The following is a 20,329-nucleotide window of genomic DNA, read 5'->3' on the forward strand; positions in this document are numbered from 1 at the left end:
ATGGAGAGATGCAACCAGCAGTAGCTGCTCCACCACTAATCACATAACATTAACATAACGAGCTAGTGCGAGCTAACACAGCCTGCTACGCGAATTCGCATTCCGTTTACCGTACGTCCGGAATTTCAAAATCCGCAAGAAACAAACGCGAGATTCATATACGGTGCAACACGGGAAACAACATTACGGCCACACACCGTTTTCGTGGCTTCTCCTCGCATCAACTGGCAGGCTATTTTTGGCTTGCTAGCGAAGCCCAACGATAGCGAACTCTGCCTTGGCTAGCGTCAGGCTAGCCAGCCAGCTAGCTAGCTAGCTACTAACGTCGTTAACGGTGGTTAGCTAGCTAGCGAGCTGTGGTGACTTGCGTCATGGAAGAACTAGTCGTGGAAGTGAGGGGGACGAGTGGGGCCTTTTATAAGGTGAGTTTGTGACTTTTTATTGCCTTTTGCAATCTCTGCTACCACACCGTGCTCCAACGTTAGGCTCACTGACATGAAATGGTCGTGCCCGGACTAACGCTAGCGGCGAGATCCTCGCTTGTGTCTGCGGGCCTCGGTGCTTCTGTCCACCGGGACAGCGGAGGCTGAACACTCTGTAAACAAAGCTAACGCGAAGATGCTGCCGTAACCTCGGCAGCATTTACCGTGTTTCCCTGGTGGGGACGCTAGCTTTTTGTTTCGTTAAGGCTTGCCGACAGTTTTGGGGTTATTCTGAAGACGAGAGTCAACAAGTACCGTGTATTTTGGGGGTTCATGCATCGACTGTTTGGTCATATGAACGTTATACCACACACTGACTGAGAGTGTTGCGCGTGGGTCCTTGGGCAGACATTGATATCCGGGTGTTGATGCTATGATCGGTGTTCCTCAGGTGTGGAAGAATTATTTAAATCTTACACGGTTAGTAACACGATCTGTACAACAGTTGAAAACGAATTTCAGTTCCGAGTACAATTGCTTATTAAGACGTTGCTTTATTGCAATATCGCCAACAACGTTATTTGGCATATAAGCATGTACTTGGAAGCAAAAGTGAAAGTAGGCTACTCTGTGCATTTGTGGGAAGAAGACCTCTTATTTTCAGTTATGTTAGATTGTCATGCTTATGTAATGGTGTATGGGACGAGGGCAAACAAAACGGAAGGGAAGAAATAAAAATGATAGTTGATATTTTATAAATGTGTGCTTTTGATTGGACCCTAACTAACAATCACAGCTGATGAATAGCTGCAACGTTGGTAGAGTAGAAGAAGAAAGTTGGTAACGATAAATAAATGGCGCCATCTCCTATCTGCTGCCTGTCTTACTCCCAGTTCCACCAATATATAACCCTTAAAGACCACAATGGCGTTACTAGACTGGTGGCAGTCAGTGAGACTGAGTGGGCGAGGTTGAATTGGGATTGATTGCACGTATTGTCACTGTAGAAGTGTCGCTGCTGCCAACCTAATGTAATGAATATGAATGGTATGTAATGGATGTGCAGGAGAAAGTATTTTGAGATGTAATCAATCGGCCTGCAAACCATCCTGCCAAGCTGCGCTGCACTGCTGCTCCAACCCGCTCGCCTCAGTGCCAGCTGAATTGTTTGAAACGTATGAGGGAACGAAGCACTTCACGAAAGCAAATTCCTAAATTGGACGCTGGTTTGAATCAGTCCTGTACGAAAACAGTCTATTCTTTTGGATTGTTCTCGGCCTTGAGACAAGTTAAAGGTGGCGACGTCAGCATCGCCTGATGGATGCTATCTCTGATTTTTTTTTTTTTTTTTTTTCTTCTGGCACACAGTTCAAACACGGTTTTCTTATTTGGCAGGTGTTCTTGTCACGTTATTGCACTCAAAGGCAAATTTTCTGGGATCCACTAAATCCACTCTCCTCATCGACTCTGAGAGCGAGAGGCGGACTTCGCTAAATGCTCTCAAACTTTTGCTGTTTGAATTTCTTATGAAATGCTGATGTGGGCTGTGACACAGAGGTACATGAACAAGCATTGAGTAATAACAAGTGTAATACATGACATTGCTTTGGCTGGATAACTATTTAGTCCTATGAGAACGCATTTAGACACATTGTCTCTGAATGTAGTACTTGAAGTAGATCAGCACATTTGCTGAACTTCATGTACTTGCATGATTCTGGCATTTTCTTTGCTTGTACCCACGTGGTTGAATTTCCTCGTAAGTTGCTTTGTGTAACTGTTGTGCAATCTCTCAATTCCTAAAACTTGATAAATGTGCACAGAGCTGTAGGGCACAGAGGTTTGTTATGTTACCACGCTGGTGCTGCTCAGTAGTTCACTTGCTAACAAAGGTCCACCATGCTAATCCCAGACGGGATCAAACTGGCACTGGTCCAGGATTTATTCGAGCCAAATAGTTTGGAGGTTATGGAAGAACTCTTTTTTTTAATGTTTGTTGAAGAACAGAAAAGGTTTGATCTTGAGATCTGTCTTTAAGAGCATTACGTTGTAGTTGACTCTGTGATTGTGTTAAGTTTGGTTGATTAAGACATTTGTCATCAGGTTCTTTTGATGATTAAAAAGCTTTTATTTATTAGCGGTTACCTGAAACTATAGCCCTGTCTCTGGCATCAAAGTATTTTAAATTTTGCTTCAGCCTTTAATGAATAGATACAATATCTTTATTCTTTGGTAGTGTTGTCATAATAAGTTAGTGTTGATATGTAAAGATAGTGAATATTTGAAACGGTTGCGATACAAATTTTCCACACTATTGATACTCGGGTACCAGCTGTGCTTTCTGCTCTCTCTCTCTCTCTCCTCTCTCGCTATTCATATTTTATTTAAAAATCAAAAATTTGATGCGCTCAGTGTCGTGTAAGTTTTTCCTTGTGGTTTCGAATATTGATATTTTTCGAGATATTGTATCAAAGTTAGAGATTCCAGTACCATGACAACAGACTCGTGACGAGGCTCATAAGTTTAAATACTAAAACTATTTACAAATATCATTTTACTGAAAATGAACCCAGACTTGTTTTAAAAAGAGAAGATTGATCTTGATTTGCATTCATGGTTTTCATGTAACGGTAAATCCTCCTGTGATAAGAATAACTCATATTTAGCTTCCTGTATATTAGAAGCTGGTTATGTGCCAAAATCCTACATATTTAAGAATAATAACTTTTAAAAACCCATAAAATGCTTAAACTTTAAGCATTTAAAGAGTTTGTCATACACCTTTAAACCAATAAGCCATTCCTGTCACATCTTTAATGGCAATGACAGCACACAACACTGTAGCATGCTACACTACTATAGAATATAACATCAAAATAAAAACTCCTTTTTGAATGTTTTCCCAAAATGGGCCAGATGAACATCTGGCCCATTTTGTGCACTCAGAAAGTCTTATTGTGTGATTGTGTGAGGGGTTTTGTACCCGGTGGTCACGGGTCAGGAAAAAGGCAATAGAGGAGCTTACCCCGAATCATTGGGGATTTTGAGAAGCTCTCTTTTTGGATTTTCTCTCGCTTCATTTCCGACTGTTAGCTTGCCAGGCTAATGCGACCCACAGACGAGGCTCCCCGTCTCTCTCTCTTCCTTCTGGGCATTGCTTGTCCTACTTGCGGTACTTGACACACATGGACACAGACTGTGTGAACAACAACCGGAGAGTGGCTGAGCCAAACCTCAATCGAGCTCCAAAGAGAAGAATTTTTGCCAGTTTTGTTGCCACTACCAGCTTTGGGCCTGGGTCAGGCCTTTGGTAGCAGAGCTGTAACCCCTTTACTCCCTTGATGCATGTATAGAAGTGTTTTTGCTTATTCATATGTCAAACCCCGGTTATCCTAACTGTCCCCTCTGCTTCTCGTAGGCCTTTGTGAAGGATGTTCACGAAGGATCGGTCACCGTGGCATTTGAAAACAAGTGAGTAATGCAAATACACAACGCGACGCTCTGTAAAATGTAACCTTTTCGCCGGTGACGGACTTCACTCTTGTTTGTCGTGTGCGTCTGTCCACAGTTGGCAGCCGGAGCGTCAAATCACATTCCAGGATGTGCGTTTCCCTCCTCCGACGGGCTGCTGCACGGAGATCAACGAGAGCGACGAGGTCGAGGTGGGTTCGGTTCAGCGCTTTCACGAGTATCGCCATCGGATGTCGTTTATTTAGGAAGGATAGGACATCGTGCGACGTATGATGGGGTGCAAGAGATAAAGCGCACAATCGGCTTTGTTGGCTGAACATATTCTGTTGCATTAACTAGTAAGACTTGAAAAGAAAATTGAAGTGTCGATTATGCCTTGAATTAGCAATATTGTCTTTCTTTGTTTCATTCGTTGTGTGTGTTGCCAGGTGTATTCCAGGGCTAATGACAAGGAGCCGTGTGGATGGTGGCTGGCCAAGGTTCGCATGGTCAAAGGAGAGGTAGGACTCAGACCGTCTCTCCAAGTGTGGGTTACAATATCATCGCGCAATGCGGGGGCTGGGTATCACGATATCACCGGAATAAATAATAATAATGAACGTCAGTTCATTGGTTCTGATAGCATAATGTATCAGAATGCTCAGTAAAGTAGATGAAGTGACTCGATGTCGATGATCAGCCTACGTAGACCTCATCCCTCTGGAGGCTGCTGGCTTTGATTACAGCTTTGTGAGTTTACTTCCTGTGATTCAAGGTGTCACTGCTTTGATCAGGATCCAAATATCGTCGTTTGAGCGAGGGATTGGAGTGTGATTTAATTTCGGCCAACCGGTCTCACTGCTGTGAGCGGGTTTTTTAATCTCCGTATCTCATCAACTCATTTTCTGCCTCCCTCTCGCTCTCGCTCTGCCTTAACCAAGTTCGTTCCAGAACGTTTTATATTATTTTATCAAAACTGAAGTTTTGATCCACAGTTATTACTTATGTCGCGCATGCTGCTTTTCCGTGTGCTAAATAGGGCATTAACGTAACCCATGTCTCTTTGTATCTCTAGTTTTACGTAATAGAGTACGCCGCGTGTGACGCTACGCTCAATGAGATCGTGACGCTGGAGCGGTTACGGCCGGTCAACCCCAATAAACCAGCCACCAAAACCACCTTCATCAAGATCAGACTGGAGGTACCCGAGGACCTACGGCAGATGTGAGTCTGATGGGACACTTCTATGTCCCGCCAATACACACGAGTAACGTTTTGGTTGGATAAATTCCAACGGCTTGTGCTCGGACAGAAACTGACTGATGCAAGTTTCTTTTGTCGTTGTAAGTCATAAAGCGACATCATCAGTTGGTGCAATATCAACATCGCCCAACCCGAACATGTTCATGTTTGTATTGGGCTCTGAAAAGTCTAAAGATTGCCTCCATTAGAAGGCCAGCACAGTGTGTTCAGCTTTACACAAATCTGTCAGCTATCGGTGATGATTACTGAATTATTAACACGACGTGAGTTATTGCTCCGTGTCGACAGGTGCTCCAAGGAATCGGCACACAAAGACTTTAAAAAGGCCGTGGGGGGGTTCAACGTCACCTACGACTCTGAGAAGAAGCAGCTGGTCGTCTTGGTTGGTGGAATCATTTGTTGTCATTGACATCATATCGTAGATCACCTCCATCGGTGACGTGTTTTCAAAAGACAGATTGTGTTTAAGCTGCGATTGTTCTCGCAGTCTATGAATGAGGTCACAACCAAGCGGGCCAACATGATGAGTGACATGCACTTCAGGAGCCTCCGCACCAAGCTGACGCTCATGCAGAGGAACGAGGAGGCCAACAGGCAACTGGAGGTGCGTCTGTGTACACACACACACACACACACACACACATGATCGTTTTGCAGATAACTATGATTATAGCTTCATTATGGATGGGTATCGTTAGGAGTTATTGATACTAGTAATATTATCCATGCTGCTTATCGGCTCGGTTCCTTGTCGATTAATGAAATTACAAAATAACCACCGTTGCTTTATTGCTCGTATGTAAACAAAGTCTTTCCTGAACGGCGACAGCAGAAATATTGAAATCACTCACTGTGGTTGACTCTACTCTTTCAATGGCAACAATAAATGTAACTTTGAGAACATTCCTACAGGGAGGAGCATATGTGAAGGTAAGAGCCTCGGCCCTCTCCCGACAGTAAAGAAACTTATTGTTATGGTGTGTTGGCTGCAGTGCTAGTGGGACTCATAACACTAACTTACAACAACACAGCTGCTCCCCTTATTAATAACTATGTATCAAACAACTCCATTTACACTCACTGACTTATTAGTTGTTAAATCCTGAATCCCTTTGACTCCACTGGTGAGAAGGGGCGCTGGCCTTTAACAATGAACTGGGTAACCGCTCTATGACACTGTGTCATCTTCTGCTGGTGTGAAGGGCCTTGGGCCGGTGGGGGGGGGGGGTTATGGCTAAAGCCTCAGCCCGACAATCTACAAAAAAGTTCCCAAATCCTTAAAATATAGTCGCAGCTAAACAGTTAGCTGAGCGATTAGCTTTCACTATCAAACTCTGTCTGGCTGCTAGCGTTAGCTGCAGTGGACGAGGACGCACGGCTGCTCGACATTGATGTTCTGCTTGTTGGCCAAATGTTGTGATAGACTGCTGGTGTTTCCTCGCTTTCTTTTTGGGGTTTTATTGCATTTGATACAACGAGAGTTCTCAGCATCTACCGGAGTGAAATGTGTCTTTTTCTTTTGAACCGAGCAATCGGGCGGGAATCCCGAAGCTGCACTAAAGGATGGTCCATCAGGATTCACCCCTCCGCTGTGTTTCCTGCAGAGTTCCAGACAGCTGGCGTCGCGGTTTCATGAACAGTTTGCCGTTCGGGACGATCTAATGGGTCTGGCCATCGGGACCCACGGGGCCAACATTCAGCAAGCCCGTAAAGTCCCCGGAGTCACCAACATAGACCTGGACGAGGAGACGTGCACCTTTCACATATACGGAGAGGTAGGATGTCTCTGTGTTACTGAGCATAGGTCCCGCCTTGTGACTGGATTCCTTCGTATAGACCTGGGTGTGTACGCTCTGGATGAACCAGTTTCAAAGCCTCTTGTTGTTATGTAACATTGAGCGAGGTAAGCCAGTGACACATTGCTGCTGTCTGTCCAAGGACCAGGATGCTGTGCGCGTAGCGAGGAGTTTCCTGGAGTTCTCTGAAGACGTCATCAAAGTTCCCCGGAACTTAGTAGGTGAGAGACGTCCCTCAGCTGAGACGATGAGGTCATCCTTGCATGAACCTATTCAAAATGAGCCAGAGTGTTGAACCTTGAAGTCCTAGCGGACTGTGACTGATGGCGTTTCTGCTCTTATAGGGAAGGTGATCGGCAAAAACGGCAAACTGATCCAGGAGGTGGTCGATAAGTCTGGGGTGGTCCGGGTTCGCATTGAGCCGGAGAACGACAAAAAGCCCTCGGCGGCAGCAGCGGCAGCATTAGACGAGGTCAGTGGACCAACACCTCTGTTTACTTAAAGTCGCTGCGAGGAACTTTCATTTTGGGTGGACGTTGGCGCTCCCTGTGGACATTGTAAACATGAGTTTATGGTCTTCTTCAATACAGCGTGATGTTTTTTGAGTAACTTATGGCCGAAGGAGGCGCCGCTGGAGTCTGAGCTGAAAGACTTTCTCATGAACCGGCATCATAGACGAGATCATTTATTCTTCCCTCTCAAACCTCTCTCGCAGGGAATGGTGCCGTTTGTATTTGTGGGGACCAAGGAAAGCATCACCAACGCTACAGTGCTGCTGGACTATCACCTCAACTACCTTAAGGTGCGTCTAATCACCGAAGACAATGTGTTCTTATGAATGTGAGTTTTGTCTCCATGCTTCCTCTGCTTTTTGCAAAAGTTATCACAGTTAAAGATTAAAACTGCCAACTTGTTTGGGGGCTTTTGTCAGTAATCACACTGAGCAAAAAACATGCATGATAAGTCTTCTTGACTGTTCCTGTGAGTAGAGGGCGAACAGAGACCGGGGGGGCTGCATGTGTGACCGTAAATCACACCAGAACTATTTACTGATCCACTACATTTACTCGCTGGTTCCTTCAAGCACCCATGAAAGAAATGATCTCTGTCCAACTCGGAGCCCAGTTTACCACCACAGTCTCACCACCACACTGACCCTCCTGGGACACTATGATGCTACTAGTGAACGCAGGCTACTAGTGCTACGAATTGTCATGTGTTCTCCGTGTCCACAGGAGGTGGACCAGCTTCGCCTGGAGCGTCTTCAGATCGACGAGCAGCTGAGACAGATCGGAGGGGGAGGCGGAGGAGGGGGGACGGGGCCGCGAAACCTCAAAGACAAAACCTACGTGTTCGATAACGGCATGGGGATGGGGCTGGGCATGGGGATGGGGAGAGGGGGAGGAGGAGGGAAGCCCTACGGAGGAAGGGGAGGAAGAGGCGGCAGAGGGCAAAGAGGAGGAGGAGGTGCAGCTTTCGCCTCAGGTACGATAAATTCATCCAAACTCGTTTGAATCAATTCTATTCACAGCTTCTTCTTCAAGTACTGTGCTTGTACACATATGAGGTAAACACACCGGTCTGAGGCTTTAATGTGGAATGCTCATCTCGAGTGTTTGGCAGTTAGTTAGCCCTGAGTATAAGTGCCACCACTGGTTTGGATGTGAAGGGCTCAGTGACTCAGTGAGAGAGCTGATTCTCCGGCTTAGATGAGGTTATGTTCAGCTATATTCCATGAAAGTCCTGCCCCCCAGGGGGTGATTGTATAATACAACTAAATATTTATCAAATATAGTATTTCCGAGGCAGTTTAAATGAGGTGCACCCCCCCTTCCCCCAGGCACCAACTCGGAAGCGTCCAACGCCTCGGAGACGGAGTCTGACCACAAAGACGAGCTCAGCGATTGGTCGCTGGCCCCCGCCGAGGAGATGCTGACGGGAGGCGGGACCCTGCCCAGACGTTCAGACGGGAGGAGGAGACCAGGCGGGGGAGGGCTGCGGGGACGAGGGGGGAGAGGAAGAGGAGGGGGAGGGTACAAAGGTAGGTGGCAGTAGTTCACCATCGGCCACCATTGATCCAGAGAACACGAGTCAAGTCTAATGCAAAACGCTTGATAAAACAGTTTTTATCAACTAGTTATACAACGGTGGTCCGATTTACTGTTTAACTGGAGATAAAGCTAATTCTGAAGATCGTAAATGGAGATTATATTTTTTATTTTGGAATGAGAAAGAAACGAGTGTGTGGTAAGCGGACTCAGGTGTTGTCCGTCCTGATTTCAGGTGACGACATGCAGTGGAGTGAGCCACGGCCTCGTCATGTCAGAGACCCCAAGGCAAGAGCGCAGGAAGACACTCTACAGGTACGACACACACACACACACACACACACACACTCAAACGATCTTCTCTGGTTACATCTGAACAATATCTCAGAAACACTCCACCAATCGTTGTTTGGAAACGTAACCATTGGTGCCTGCGTGTCCGAGTATGTGGTCAAAAACTGTGACAAACATTTGGTCCTACTTTTAGAACCAGAAATAAATGCATGTTTTATATATATATATATATATATATATATATATATATATATATATATATATATATATATATATATATATATATATATATATATATATATATATATGTTGGGATCTAAAGGAGCGTGTTTGGGTTATCAGCATTTAAGAAACTGAATTCTTGACATCAATAGAATTATTGATGTATGTAACAATTATTAATGATTATTAATATAAACGGGGCACCACCCTGCGAACAGGGACCAATAACCAAACGATAAAACTAAGTCTCATAATTAGTAGTCACTCATAATGTCAATAGTCTGCGTATGACTATACATTCAGTGACAGTGAAGGTTTTAAATTCGAGCACAGGCTACTACATACAGTCTTATCAAATACATATGCACAAGTAATCACAGACGACTGCTCCTGAAAGTATAACAGAGTTTATTGAATCAAAATAATAAATGATCAAATCAATTAATATTGCAACCAACAAACGTTATCATACAATTTTATATGCCTAAACTAAAGAATGAATAAAGTGGATGAGGGTGTATGTCTGTGTGTGTATGTGTATGTGTGTGTGTGGGTCTGTGGGTGAACAGGAAGGAGTCTTACAGCTACGCTAAAGACTACAAAGATGGCGGCGTCGAGTGACGCTGGCCAAAGGGGAGGGGCCTTAAGAACTACAGCTAGAAACTACAAAGATGGCGGAGTCGAGGGACCCGGACAAAATGGCAGAATGGGGCTGCTGTACGTAATTCACGTTTGCCTGGGCAGCACGTGATGTGAGGCGCTCGTTTGAACGAGGTTCCCCAGGGGTAGAATTAGGAGCTGTGTGTGTGTGTGTGTGTGTTTCGTGAAAGGAGGAAAGAGAAAAAAGGAGCGAGAACTCGAAGTGAATCACGCTTCGGCGTGCGATGTGGTAGGGAGCCTGATTGCTGGCTCTATCATGCATAAATATACCGCTGTCGTCTTGGAACTGCCGGTAACTTATGCCGTGATAAGCCACGCACCTCAGCTCACTCACCGAGTCGAGTTAATGAAAAGAGAACTTCCACCCGGAGTGGAAGACAATGAATGAAAAGAAATCAAATAAATCCCAAGCAAACAGTCATAGTTGATACACACATACAGCGGAGCTTCTCTGCTCCGTAATGATTGCGTAATACCTCAATATCACGCGACAGTCTTAAACACACAAAAACACGGGAATATCAACATATAAATGAATGGCCTGAATTAAATTTACGTTAATTTAAGCTAAGCTATGCCCAAATGCCAAGAATCTTACTTGTAGATGCTTCGTTGCAACGTTGAAGGGTTCTTGAGCAAAGTTGTCCTTTTTCTTCGAGAGGAAGGGGGGGGGGGTGCTTCTCAGCGCGGCGTTGAGCTGGCGCTGTTTCGGTCTGTCGAGGCGCAGCTCGCTCTGGAGCAAACGCAGACGTGATCTGTCCTCGCGGCAGGGAGGGTGATCTAATTTCGGCTGACGGCGTGGTCCGTGCGTCTTACCGGGAATCGTCGGTGAAGGAGGGAGGCGTTGTCGTCTTTCCTTCGCCAGAATGTGTGCACCAAAAGAAAAAGGAGCAAAAAAGCTCTGAACTGATCGCTGAAGCAGATTCGTTATCGCGGGCTGTTTCATCCAGCGAAACGGCTTGTCAGGGTTTGAGGGCCGTTGTTTCCTCGTGGCCAGCGTTGCGCTGGCGGGGAAAGTTGGTTCTTCTGTGGCCTGGACGGGGGGTGTCCGAGCGAAGAGAGCGTGCGTGCCTCCTGTTAACCCCGGAGGGAGAGTTGGAAAAAGCATAGAAGTGGGGGCAGCAGATAGTTTATAGAACAGAGGTCGAACCACAGGGGTCCTGGGGTCTCTTGGCTCTCGGCCAATGAGATTGCCGCGGTTACCATGGTTATTTGGGGGGGGGGAATTCACACCTGAGTGTGAAATCCCTTTGCTCTCCTCAAACTACAAGTCAGGATGAGACCTTTGCTTGAAAAAGCGAAGGCCTGATTGTCTTTGTCCACAGCACATGTTTAAGCCATATGCCAGAGCCCAACATATATATTTAGCTATTCACATTTTTACAACCTCTACTTCCAGCCTCTCCTGTTTCTCCTTAATGCTCTGTGTTCAGCAGTTCAGTCTAAGTTTCACAGAATTGTTGTCATGTGACTTTTGGTCTCAGACAAGTCAATCATGGCTTCCTAGTGGCGTTGAGGAGCGCAGAATTTAACGTTTTTACAGGATCTGGTTGAGTATCCGGTTTATTTGGGGCGACATTGTAAATGAGACAAAAGGCATCAAATGTTTTTCATTAAATGTCACAATTTGAAGCTTCATTTCGGTTGCGTTTTCTGACGGAAGCTTCTAGCTCACAGCTTCTGTCTCTGACAAACGGTGAAGTTCAAAGAAGAAACGTGGCCAATGGAAGAGAAGATTCCAAGTCCTTCATGCTTCCTGCTCCACACGTTCAATACTGCACACAGGATGCAGCACTATAATCATAAAACCGCTGAGGCAAAGTACTATTGTATATGTGCGTATTAGGGCGGTCAAAAAAGACATGAAAAAAATGTGTTTTTAAAAAGGCATATCGGCTTTACTGGAAACAACGTACAATACAGCCGGTCAGTAGGCCCCCCCGTGACCTACTGACCGGCTGTATTGTACGTTGTTTCCAGTAAACACCGCTTAAGATACTTTGTACTCCCGTACTCACCTTTTAAGTGGTAACGTCTCCAGTCTGATCTGGAGCGCCCAGCTGCTGGGTACGTGGTTTGTTAGTGTATGTAGACGTATGTTGGCGCTTGTTGTTGGGGCACGGTGGCTCTCTCTCTCTGTGGCACAGTTGTCTTCCTTCATTTTGGTTGTCGTTGAATTATTCCTCGTTCAGCTTGCTCTGACGTTACGTTTCATTTTCAATGAATCTGAGTGACGTTCCGCTCACGCGGGGCATACTACAGGTGCTGCTTTGTTATTGTTTATAGAGACGCTTGATGAAAGTGAGCCCAGACTCATCCGTGATCATGCTTCTGATCATATTTCCCCTCCGAACTGTACGTATTGTCCTTTCTCCCGCAGATCCGTGTGGACAGTAACAACGAGCGCAGCGTGCAGCACTCCTCGGGGGGGAGAGGGGGAGGGGGAGGGCCACCCTCATCCCAGGGTGGCGTCATCGGCGGTGTCGGCGGCGATGGTCCGCCTCGCCACCACCAGAGACCCATCAGAGACCGAGGGATGAAGAAGGACAAACAGGACGTTCCTCCGCTGGTGAACGGAGTGTCGTAGACGCTCCACTGGAGGACCTTCTCGTTTAGACACACACACACACACACACACACACACACACACACACACACACACAGGCAACTCGTCATCAACCATCGTAGATTCTCTCTCGCTTTTTTCTTTCTCTGTCTTTGTCAAACACGTGAATACACACATCTCATCAGCACGGAGGAGTTTACCGTAGTGAAGTCGTAGACCAGAGGTGATCCGGTATCTGCTGGTCCGCTCTGTTGACGTCTTTTCAGTGTACAGGTCCTGTTCTTCGCGAAAGGGACAAAAAAAAACAAAAAAAACAGTACTTTTTGGACAAAAGGAAAAGAAGAAGAGGAGGGATTTGACTTTTCTCTCACGGAGGCACTCACCCTAAACATGCTCCCCGACCCTCCGCAGGCAAACCATAACTTGCTTCTTTTCAATTTTCAAATCAACTAAATCGGGTGATTTTTTATTATTTTTTGCCACTGCCCTGTTTGGACCTCCTCACACAAGGAAAAAGAAAAATAATTGGTTGACAAGGAAACAAAATCACAGCGGCATGAAAACGTGCGGAAGGAACTTCCCTCCTGCTGTACGACATTTTTTTTACTGCAGATGTTAATTGTAGAGATGATCTGACGGCACACGGTTTTAGTGGCGTCGGTGTTTCCCACGGGTGGAGAATTTATTTTTAGTGGGTCCAAAGCTCCAAAATCCAGCACTCGAGGAGTTCAAAGTGTCCATGTTTGAGGATGAATTGTTAACAGGTGTGCACGGGCAATGGAATTACCAACCGGTGCTTTTCTCATCGTTTTAAGTCGTATGTGTTTTTAGTTTTTTACGTTGTTAAGAAAATGTAGAAATCCTCCAGACCAAGCATGAATCCCACCACGCATTAGACGTACCAACGGGGGAAACATAAATCTGAGGCACTCTGATGCAAATCTCGTGTTTCAAAGGCTTTTACAGAAGCAAAGATAGTAACTTCAACAGGGTACCAAACGTCTTGCACTGCTGTTATATTTAAAATGAATTACCTGTGACAGAGACACCTGGCGAGGCCAACAGTGACAGGGAATCCACATTAATAGCGAGACGTGAGCTGAGGCGTTCGGTTCGGCAACCTCCGTGCTCGGAACCGTCGTCACCGGGCCGACTGATATCTGAGATTCTTTGTACAAAAAAAAAAAAATGTAAAGGTTTTTAAGCAGGCTGCATGAAGATCATCAACACTTGTTTTTTTAAATTCCCCCCCCCCCCACAAGATCTTATGTCCACTGTGACACCAGAACGCTCACAGTAAAACTGGGAGCCTCGATCAATCGTAACAAACGCTGGTCAGAACGTAGGAAAGGGCAGATTCATTCGGCTGTCTGTGGAGATAAGAGCCCCAGAGGAAAAACCTAAATAAGACTGGGGAGACGCACGTTCTGATATTTTAAGAAATCACAAAAATCCAGACGCAACGTAGCTTCTGTAAATCTCAATTCTAACTTCAGCATACAATGGCCAGAAACAGGTCACAGAAGCAGTGACTCACGACTAAAACGCCTTACCACAGTCACCGAATAAAAGCTTTGTCTCGATTCGTTCACGGCAACATTTTCTGCAGCGTCCCGTCAACAGGAGTCCACGTCCTGTGCCGGACTGATGGGGGCCCTCTGGACCTCAACAGTGGGACATTCCCCACAGAGGGCTGAGGCTGTAAGCGTTTGTCTAGTTCCACGCACTTACATTTAACTAAGCACTCTTGGATGGACGCTTTCAGACAAACCTGATCAGGTTGCAGGGTTCAGGCGGCAACATGGTGAATGTAGAACTCGTGTCAGCTGATCACATGAGCTTTTCTTTAATTTATGAAAACCTTTGTATTGAACCTTTCTTTTTGTTTTGCAGTTAGAAAACCTGTTTGAAGTTTTACTGTTGAAGAAACAACGTTTCATTGAGTTATACCTTGACAAAATAAACAAACAAAAAAATTGGTGTAAGTTTAATTCTTCCTGGTTTTCCAACTTATTCTTGGCTCGCCCCTCTTAGTCTAATTTCATTTTTGTTATTACCCGTCTGCTGCATTTTGTTAACGGTAGGGCAGAGGAATCCTAACTTTGATACTATAAATTGGAATCTTCATTAAACCACAATACCGGGTCTTGTTCCGCAACAATAAAACACCACGCAATGCATTTTTAATACAGACAATTTCCTCTACTTCTTGCTTCGACTCAGAGCAGTTTCACGAAACATAACTGTGACAAACCTAGTCGGAGTGTAAAGTCTGGTTTGATGAAGAATGATTTGGTCCAGTTTTCTGAGGCTTATTTGTAAAATCCCTTCAAAGTGTTCACCACGGTCTCGGTGCTGCCTCTAGTCCATAACGAGGCTCCTTTATCTCTCAGTGCCTTGGATTTATGCTCCTCCATTCCAAGATTTGTACACCGTCTGTTCTTACCCCTACCGCCTGGTTTTTACATGTTTCTTGCATGTGTGATTCTCTCACCCTAATTGCATTATCAAAAAAATAAATATATATTTTGGGGATACACAATGGTGTAAGGTGACCGCTGCTGTTTCTGGCCACAGCAGTTCCAGGCTTCTGTCGTTGCTCCAAACTTGTCTGCTTCGTTCTAGAGACTGATACAAAGAGACGGTCACGTTATCAAATAGCTGAAGGTGACTTTGTTTGAACAGCGCAGGTGTTCAGACATCAAAGTAACAGGTGTTCCAACCTACTGTACCTAATACACAATTTCGTGTAGAAAGTATTAGTCGATTTATGATTGAAGGGAGGTTGATGATAGCATTAGTTCGGATAAAAGAAAAAGTGTGGTTGAAATGTGAGAAAGTCACTAAAATTTTAAAAAAGCAAAGCAAAAAATTTTCTCGGGGTTTCCCTGGGCATTCCTAGGCTTTTTTTGACATTTTCTTAAAATACGGTATGACATCACTAAAAGGTAAAATCTCATGTTGTTCTTGTAGCTTAGGAATTGTTCAGGAATAACCGTCTCAGCTTCCCTCTCTGTGGTGCTCGAACAGGTTTATTTAAAAAAAAAAGGGAAATGTGCTTATTGGCATTATTATATAGATGAGAAAATTGTTACAACTCCCACGTCTGAACAGTAATACGAAGCAAGAGCCATAAGGCGATTAGCTTAGCTTTGCTAAAGACTATAAACAGGGAAACAGCTAGCTTGGTTCTGTCCAAACTCCGCATACAAGCACTTCTAAAGCTGACTGATTAACATATCTTCCTATTAACACATTGTCTCTGTTCGAGCTCTACAAAAACTGAAATTTTATAGCGTACGAACAATGTAATTCTTGTGATTTTATGGCTAGTTGTTTACTCTTTGCTTCCACTCTTTATGCTAAGCTAAGCTAGCTGACTGCTGGCTCCAGCATCGTACTTTACGGATAGAAAAAAACTGGTGATTCATAGCTAAAAAGCTGCGACTGCTCAGAGAAATCTCGCCATATTTTGTGTGACATGTGCCTTTTAATAGTGGCTAGTATCACAGCCTAGACATGTAAATCAGGGATGATGAGACGGCGATGAAGGACCAGATGCCTAAAGATGGCTACTTCCTGCCGTGACATCATTGATTCACCCATTGGTCATCGAGTGTTTCTAAAGTTCCTTGAAACTCAAAGGGTGGGTCCAGGAAACCGCCTGCTTTAACCACCTGATACAGTTTAATCACTGAAGCTGTTTCCTTGTACAGTCAACAAACATAAACCCCGTCGCTCATGACCTGGTTCAATTGATCTGTGACACGGATGCAGTTGCTTTTGTAGGCCAGTGCAGTTCATGACTTTGAGTGGCTACTTTGCTTCTGTTCCAAAGTCAAACACAACTTTTTCTCCATACAAACCCCCATTTTCATGTTAGCTTGGGATGCAAAATGGTGTGACCCAGTGTAGCTTTCTTCCCTATATCTCCCTCTCCTTCTTTGAAAGTAACTGAAAATATTTCAGAGGTTGAGCCTGGTCTTATCTTTAACCAGAGATGAGTGTACCTTTCTAGTCTTGCGATGCATGTACATCTTTATAACGGATTTTGGGGACTTTCAGTAGTTTTCGACACGCTTAAAACAAATAATTAAAATACATACCTTTATTTCTTTTCAATCTTTGTCAGATTTCTCCTTGACTTGAGTTCAGCTGGGTTAGCCGGCGATGAGTTCTGATCAACTTAAGAGTCAGTGACACACAGGGAGCTTTTACCTTTTAGAAAATGTCAAAAGAAAAACGGTTATGTAAAATGAGTCATGAAACTTTGTTTTGTTTTGTTTTTGGGGTTCGTCTTTCTTTTTCTCAAGTATTATTGGTGTCAATCCTCTCTCTCACTAATCTGTTAGGACCTTTTGCTCTCACTTGCCGCTCACACTGCAGCCGAGTTGTGTTTTTTAATCCCAGTGATCATTCCCTGCAGTGCGTCGACAAACGGCTCAAGTGAAAGTAACATCTGTATTGTCAATAGAGCATCAATAGTATGGAGTTACTTTGTATTGTAAAAAAAAAAAAAAAAAGGAGTGTATATAATGATGTCTGAGAAAAGATTTGTACTGTTGTTTCAAATGTGCACTTGCTGATATTTTCTTTTTTTTGCTGTTTAATACTGCGTTAAATTACTGAAAGAGAGCGGTGAGTTAAGGGATTATTTGACAGAGAAAATCCACCCTAAAACGGAATTCCTTGATAAAAACACACTGGAAGTTTGAATGACATGGTGACCATATTTACAGTGGCAGTTTGGGTTAGTTTTCCTTGTTACTACCAGTTAGCACAACAATGCAACAGATCCATCATGTGCATTTAAGTTTCCTCTGGAACAGTTTTCACCAAAACTACACTCAAAGTCCACTTACTGGCTTTTTCTGAGGGCTTTCAACCACAGCTCATGGTCTTCCTCTCGGGAGATGAAGATTGCTCTGTTGTTGGTCCGCTTGACCAAGTTTCCGTTCTTGGGCCATTTTGAAGAGGATCATGAGATGCAGCTAAAAGCTCAGGAAAAAAACAAAGCAAGTGGACTTTGAGTCAACATGTTTTGAGTGTTGATCTAAAATCCTGAAATGATTGCGAGTACTTAAGTTTAAAGGAATAGGTGAGACATCTTGGGAAATAGCTAGCCTGGCTCTCTTAGTTTCTAACTAACTCATGAACACGCCATATTTATTGGGTTTATTTCCAACACAGACAGAAATGTAAAAAGTTATGGTAGTTCAGCACGAAAGTCTTCCGCAGAACCGCAACTTGTTGTTTTTACATTTCCGATTGTGTGCAGATTCGACAAATGAGACACGACTTGTTTTTAGGAAGTTGTAATGTCATCCAGCTCTGTGTTTTCCACAGTGTATCAATTCTTTCAACGTTGTAAATAAAGCACACATTGGTCTGCTTCTATGTACCACACTGTAGCTTGAGGAAAGCTTTGCCTGCTACAATGACTGAAGTAACCTGTGAATAATGTCTTATGGTGGATTTTCCCTTTCATGTTAAGGAGATGACAGAGTCATTGCTCGTCCCCTGGACTTGTCATCTCTCATGTATAGAGACCCAGCTTTTTTTGGGGTAATGACGGGTGTTTGATTTAGATTAACATTTTATAATCATTTTCCTTTTGGGCTGGTGTAAAGCAGTTCAGTTGCCCTTGAACTGACAATAAAAGAACCACATGCAAGTCGGATGCGCTTTGAGGGTGTTCCAGACCTTCGGGGCTTACAGACGCTACTGAGTCTACAGAGGTCCAACCTTCACATCCGCTCTGTTGCGTCACGCCAGAGACAATGCATTTCTTTGCATCTGTGGCTGAGCCTCAACCTGCTTGTTGGTGTATTTTATTGTGCCTCCAAACACCGGGTTGAGAGTGTATGCTAGATGTTTTAACTGCTGGAATTCAACCAACAAAAGCAGGTTAATAGCTTTTTCGTGCTTTGGTTTGATTTTTAGGGGGGGGGGGGGGGGTTCTAAACCAACTGTAATGCTGGGCCTAGGCTTGTACTATAGTGGAAAATGTCAATTTAAAAGAGATGAGGGAGGACTGTTGCATGCTGACCAGTTGGGGTCATGAAAGAATTGGTGCTAATGAAGCATTTTTACAAAGGAGACTTTACTTAAGAGTCTCCTATACGTGACGGTTGTTACATCATTATCCAATCCTGTTCTCAAGTAACCTGCCATAGAAACAACTAACTTGAGATGAGTCGAGATTGTGGCAGAAAAGTTAATGTGGCGTCTTGGTCCCGTATCTAGCCTTCTGAAAACATTACAAAAGTGGTCACATGGAACATAAACCATTTGGGAACCCAAACCAAAGTTTTAAGACGAGGAACAGCATGCGCTAATTTAATTCCCAGGATCAAGCTGTGCACATTGTTGATTCATCCTGGCAACGTAAGGGGTCACATGGGATGCCTAATGGCACTTTGAAGAACACTGCTGAGGACATTTTGCGCAGGCGTGCTGTTGTTAAGATGCTTCTTAGTTGCAATTTCTTTTGTTTGTTGTTTTCGGCATGACACTGTCCTCAATGCAGTCCTCTGTCTCCAGTACATGAGAACAGTACTATGTTTAATTTGATATGAGTAGAATGGTACTACCAAACCTATATAATACTGAGAGATGGATTTGGAAAGAGTAATGCTTCTTTAAAATAACATATCGCTGTTAATTCACGTGAAACTTTTCATGATAGAACTGATGACCGGTACTTTACATTCTGTTCAGAAGAGAAAATACGTTTTGGCAGCTGCTCACGCAATGAAAGGTTTCATTTCAGGCGACAATGTCATTGGTTGTTGGGTTGTTCACCGCTTTTCTCTCGAAATGTTGATGGTGTTTTCCAGCAAAATGCGGCGTACTCGCTTTTATTGACATTCAACTGTTGTAATTGTGTGCTGTTCTCATGTTCTGGTGTACAGAGTGTATTTTATTTTATTTTTTTACCCATGATCCAATGGGTTGCAGAAGGGGAATGCTTGTGATTTAATCTCCATTCCTACTCTTTAAGCTGCAACACTGCTTGCTGGGTTGTCTTGCGAATGAATTATAGACCCAAACTCCTCAACAACCCTTGATTTTGACTCGATATCCACACTGTATACATCAAACATGCAGCGGTAATGCTTTGTGGAGTCCCAATTCAGTTCCAATAACGTTAAATCCTTTTAACTGTAAAAGAGTCCCAAATGACCATTTGGCATCCCTCCGTCACTAAACCTTTAGTCCAGTTGCGGTTGCAACGCTGTTCATGTGGAACCACATGTGAAGATAACTGCGGTTGCTTCGGCGTCCACGGCAGATTTCATATATTTGCAGAATATTTATAACCAATGTAAACTAGTCACATTGTGGGCTGTTCAACAGCAGAGTGCCAGAAAGTGAAGACATGCAAATAATCTGGAGATACTTAAACCAGGGTAGTCAAAACAAAAAGCTGTAAACCTTGTGTGCACTTTTGGGCATTCTTTTGGGTTTCCTTTTGTACATAACACTTGCATTTAAAACGTTTGGGTTGACATGTCTGGTTATAGTGCAATATATTTTGTATGCAAGCCGTTTCAATAAATAAAGGTCGATCTTCCTCCGTTAGCTCCGGCTGACTTCTGAATTTTA

The 20,329-nt window shown here is 44.1% G+C and overlaps 1 protein-coding gene across 1 annotated transcript; it reads left to right on the forward strand.

Moving 5' to 3' along the window:
* Positions 1-15,208, forward strand: fmr1 (fragile X messenger ribonucleoprotein 1). Its single transcript, XM_079268801.1, has 15 exons — positions 1-422; positions 3,841-3,893; positions 3,991-4,084; positions 4,322-4,393; positions 4,948-5,096; positions 5,424-5,517; positions 5,623-5,739; positions 6,740-6,910; positions 7,074-7,152; positions 7,276-7,403; positions 7,647-7,733; positions 8,167-8,416; positions 8,772-8,972; positions 9,215-9,294; positions 12,536-15,208. Exons 1-15 carry the CDS (start codon positions 372-374, stop codon positions 12,740-12,742), a joined length of 1,833 nt encoding a protein of 610 aa, XP_079124927.1. The 5' UTR covers positions 1-371; the 3' UTR covers positions 12,743-15,208.
* Positions 15,209-20,329: the final 5,121 nt, after the last annotated feature.

The sequence above is a fragment of the Melanostigma gelatinosum genome (genome assembly GCF_949748355.1).
Source record: "Melanostigma gelatinosum genome assembly, chromosome: 5".
Taxonomy (NCBI): Eukaryota; Metazoa; Chordata; class Actinopteri; order Perciformes; family Zoarcidae; genus Melanostigma; species Melanostigma gelatinosum.